This window comes from Prorops nasuta, unplaced genomic scaffold, assembly GCF_024137725.1.
Source record: "Prorops nasuta isolate Cenicafe-Biocafe unplaced genomic scaffold, Cenicafe_Pnas_1.2 PNAS00003, whole genome shotgun sequence".
In the NCBI taxonomy this organism is placed as follows: domain Eukaryota; kingdom Metazoa; phylum Arthropoda; class Insecta; order Hymenoptera; family Bethylidae; genus Prorops; species Prorops nasuta.
The window spans coordinates 3,604,368-3,608,742 of NW_027116800.1; the positions used below are offsets into that span (position 1 = coordinate 3,604,368).

At 39.4% G+C, this 4,375-nt stretch overlaps 1 protein-coding gene across 1 annotated transcript; it reads right to left on the reverse strand.

The window, feature by feature from the left end:
- Positions 1-2,249: 2,249 nt before the first annotated feature.
- Positions 2,250-4,375, reverse strand: LOC136785814 (testis-specific gene A8 protein-like). Its single transcript, XM_066747096.1, has 4 exons — positions 3,783-4,375; positions 2,734-3,177; positions 2,536-2,661; positions 2,250-2,468 (listed from the first exon to the last, which is right to left on the reverse strand). Exons 1-4 carry the CDS (start codon positions 3,807-3,809, stop codon positions 2,250-2,252), a joined length of 816 nt encoding a protein of 271 aa, XP_066603193.1. The 5' UTR covers positions 3,810-4,375.

The following is a 4,375-nucleotide window of genomic DNA, read 5'->3' on the forward strand; positions in this document are numbered from 1 at the left end:
CGACGCACGGTGAACGTGAATCTGCTACTCGACTCGCTAGCGACGGGGAAAGAAGGAAGAGGCAAAAGCAATATTTATGATTTCGACTCGTACAGACACATTTTTCATGAGAAAAATCTGAAATTAATATAGCGTGTTCCTCATTAACCATATTTTCGACTAAAACAAGAAAGAAGTCGCTCGGATTAATAGTTTAGCTATAAAAAATGTTTGAATGTTATTCATCGTTGGTTGAAGAAAGATAAACGAACTATTTGATGCCTCGCTGTGATTTTTAGTAACAATTGAATAAATCTTCAAGAAAATAAGCATTTATTTTAAAGTAGATGTTATTTTCTACATCTACGATCTTAAATTCATATTTTCATCAATTTTGAGAGATCAGCTGCTGTTGGAAATGGAGTAACGCGTGCCGTAGTTCGTCTGTCCTTGTCCAATCGACACTTTGTAACATTCAAACATTTTTCACAGCCAAACTATTAATCCGACCAACTTTTTTCCTGTTTTAGTCGAAAATATAGTAAATGAGGAAGATGCTGAATTAATTTCAGATTTTTCCCATCAAAAATGAGCCTGTACGATCGAAACTCATAAAACATTACTTTTGTCTCTTCTCTCTTTCCCTCTCAGGCACACGACGCACGGTGAACGTGAATCTGCTACTAGACTAGCCTTTGAGGGGGGGAAAGAAGGGAGAGGCAAAAGCAATATTTATGATTTCGACTCGTACAGACACATTTTTCATGAGAAAAATCTGAAATTAATATAGCGTGTTCCTCATTAACCATATTTGCGACTAAAACAAGAAAGAAGACGCTCGGATTAATAGTTTAGCTATAAAAAATGTTTGAATGTTATTCATCGTTGGTTGAAGAAAGATAAACGAACTATTTGATGCCTCGCTGTGTTTCCTGGTAAAAATCGAAGAAATGTTCAAGAAAATAAGCATTTATTTTAAAGTAGATGTTATTTTCTCTATCTACGATCCTAAATTCATATATTTATCAATTTTGAGAGATCAGCTGATGATGGAAAGAGAGTAACGCGTGCCGTAGTACGTCTGTCCTTGTTCAATCGATACTATGCAACATTCAAACATTTTTCACAGCCAAATTATTAATCCGAACGACTTCTTTCTTATTTTAGTCGAAAACATAGTAAATGAGGAAGATGCTGAATTAATTTCAGATTTTTCCCATCAAAAATGAGCCTGTACGATCGAAACTCATAAAACATTACTTTTGTCTCTTCTCTCTTTCCCTCTCAGGCACACGACGCACGGTGAACGTGAATCTGCTACTCGACTCGCTAGCGACGGGGAAAGAAGGAAGAGGCAAAAGCAATATTTATGATTTCGACTCGTACAGACACATTTTTCATGAGAAAAATCTGAAATTAATATAGCGTGTTCCTCATTAACCATATTTTCGACTAAAACAAGAAAGAAGTCGCTCGGATTAATAGTTTAGCTATAAAAAATGTTTGAATGTTATTCATCGTTGGTTGAAGAAAGATAAACGAACTATTTGATGCCTCGCTGTGATTTTTAGTAACAATTGAATAAATCTTCAAGAAAATAAGCATTTATTTTAAAGTAGATGTTATTTTCTACATCTACGATCTTAAATTCATATTTTCATCAATTTTGAGAGATCAGCTGCTGTTGGAAATGGAGTAACGCGTGCCGTAGTTCGTCTGTCCTTGTCCAATCGACACTTTGTAACATTCAAACATTTTTCACAGCCAAACTATTAATCCGACCAACTTTTTTCCTGTTTTAGTCGAAAATATAGTAAATGAGGAAGATGCTGAATTAATTTCAGATTTTTCCCATCAAAAATGAGCCTGTACGATCGAAACTCATAAAACATTACTTTTGTCTCTTCTCTCTTTCCCTCTCAGGCACACGACGCACGGTGAACGTGAATCTGCTACTAGACTAGCCTTTGAGGGGGGGAAAGAAGGGAGAGGCAAAAGCAATATTTATGATTTCGACTCGTACAGACACATTTTTCATGAGAAAAATCTGAAATTAATATAGCGTGTTCCTCATTAACCATATTTGCGACTAAAACAAGAAAGAAGTCGCTCGGATTAATAGTTTAGCTGCAAAAAATGATTGAAGGTTACTCAGTGTTGATTGACGAAGGACAGACGGATCTCCTGCATGTTTTCCTTATTACCTGCAAAAGAAGCTTTGAAGGTTTTGAAATTAAGAGTCAATTAATTTAAAATATACAATGTTTTATTTATCTGTACATTTGATAATTAGGAATAAAGGGGTAATAGTTGCTAACGGGGGGGGGCATCCCATAAACTAAATTGGGGGGCTGCATGAATGTAGGGGGGGTGTTATAGCACATGGGGTAATGTGGCTGTTGCTGCTGCTGGTAGTGGTGGTGGTGGTGGACTGCCGTTGGCTGCGGTGGAGGCTGGACCTCCATGGATTGGAGTGAGAAGCTCCTCATCTGTAAATAGTCAGATCGTTAGAATATGTTTCAATAAATAATGAAATTGAGTGATTTTTTTACTTACAGCTACGTTGGAGGTTTTTTTGGCGCGGCGGCTCTTCTTTTCGGCTGCCCCAGCAGCGGCGGCGGCAGCGGCCAATCTTTTAGACCGCCCTTGGCGGTATTTTTGCCTCTTGAGGCGAGCTTTCTCCTGAAAATTGAAATTTTAATTTAAAAAAAGAATTAATTTAAATAAATATAACACAAAATGGTAGGTACTCACTTTTTCCTCCGGATTCTTAGTCCTGGATGGTCCAGGTGCAGCGGCGGCTTGTGGCAGAGGTGCAGCGGCGGCTTGTGGCGGAGGTGCAGCGGCGGCTTGTGGCGGAGGTGCAGCGGCGGCTTGTGGCGGAGGTGCAGCGGCGGCTTGTGGCGGAGGTGCAGCGGCGGCTTGTGACGGAGGTGCAGCGGCGGCTTGTGGCGGAGGTGTAGCGACGGCTTGTGGCGGAGGTGCAGCGGCGGCTTGTGGCGGAGGTGCAGCGGCGTCGGCGATGGCTTGTGGTGGTGGTGGAGGTGGCACCCATTGCACCCACCTGGTAGATGGCAGCGGAGGCGAGGCCTTTTTAGGCCCTCTCCGCGACCCAGTCGTGGCCGAAGTGGAATTCTTCGGCGATGGTAAGGGGGGAAACTCCTTACTTCTTGAGGGGGTCCTCGAGCGTCGCGTATTCTGAAAAAAAACAATATCATTTGTAGTAAATAACGACGATGGCAATAATATGTACAATCTTCGAAGAGTCGCTTTTGTGTTTCGAAGTTCGCTGTGAATGTAAACATTATGTTAGATATTGTTTACATTCACAGCGTAACTGAAACCACATTTGCGACTCTTTGAAGGTTGTACATATTATTGCCATTACATGGATATAAAATTTTAATAATTAATATAACTAAATCCGAAATCGGACGATGCTTTTTCTCGTACTGAATTGCTTGCTGAATTTAGAATGGTGACTGCTGATTGGATATTTGCATTATTATAACCAATCAGTAAACAACATTTTAATTCATCAAGTAATCCAGCACGAGAAAAAGTATGGTCTGATTTCGGCTTTGTGTAAAATATGTTCATTGTTTCATTCTGTCTTTTGTACAGCTTCTTATATCTATTCTTTGCATACTTATTACAAGTCTACAAAAATTAGATATAAGAAGTTGTAAAAAGGACAGAAATATATGAAACACTGAATATATTTTATAACACTTTTTTCTTATTTTCAGGTTTTTATTTACAGCTACTTCACTCGCGGAATAAGAATTATAAAGAACACTTACCATTTTCTTTGCACTTCCTTCCGACATTGATGATGGACTCGATTGCACACACGATCCTCTCACTGGTGTGATTCAAACGGAACTAATAATGCTCTTCACCGCAGGTGGGAGGGGGGGCGTTCATCGGTTACCCAATATTACCCATAATTCGCGATTTCCCTATAATGTCTACAGTGGTGACAACTTCAATTGTGTGTGGTATGCGTGCGTGACGTAGACGTGATTTAAAAGTCTTTCAGTGCAGTGTGCAGTTTTATTTAAAAAGTGATTTTGTGAGTGAATAATTCTATTTAGTGGTTCCTGGTTAGATTGGCGTAATAGGTGAGTAATTACTCCATTTTTTCTTTATGTTTTCATTTCTCTCTATCTTTTTCTCTCTTATTTTAATATATTTTTCCATGACAGTAGCTCTTCTGTCACCAGCTATTCCTCCTCCTCATTTCATACCTGCAATCTTTCATTATTTTCAGTGCCCTCTCATTCTTTTTCTCATTATAATACTCGCTCTCTCTCTCACTCACTCACCCTCCACCTGTCAAAAGGTGTCCTTTCCAACTTTTCGTGTACCCCATCTCTTTACTACGCAGCCAGTC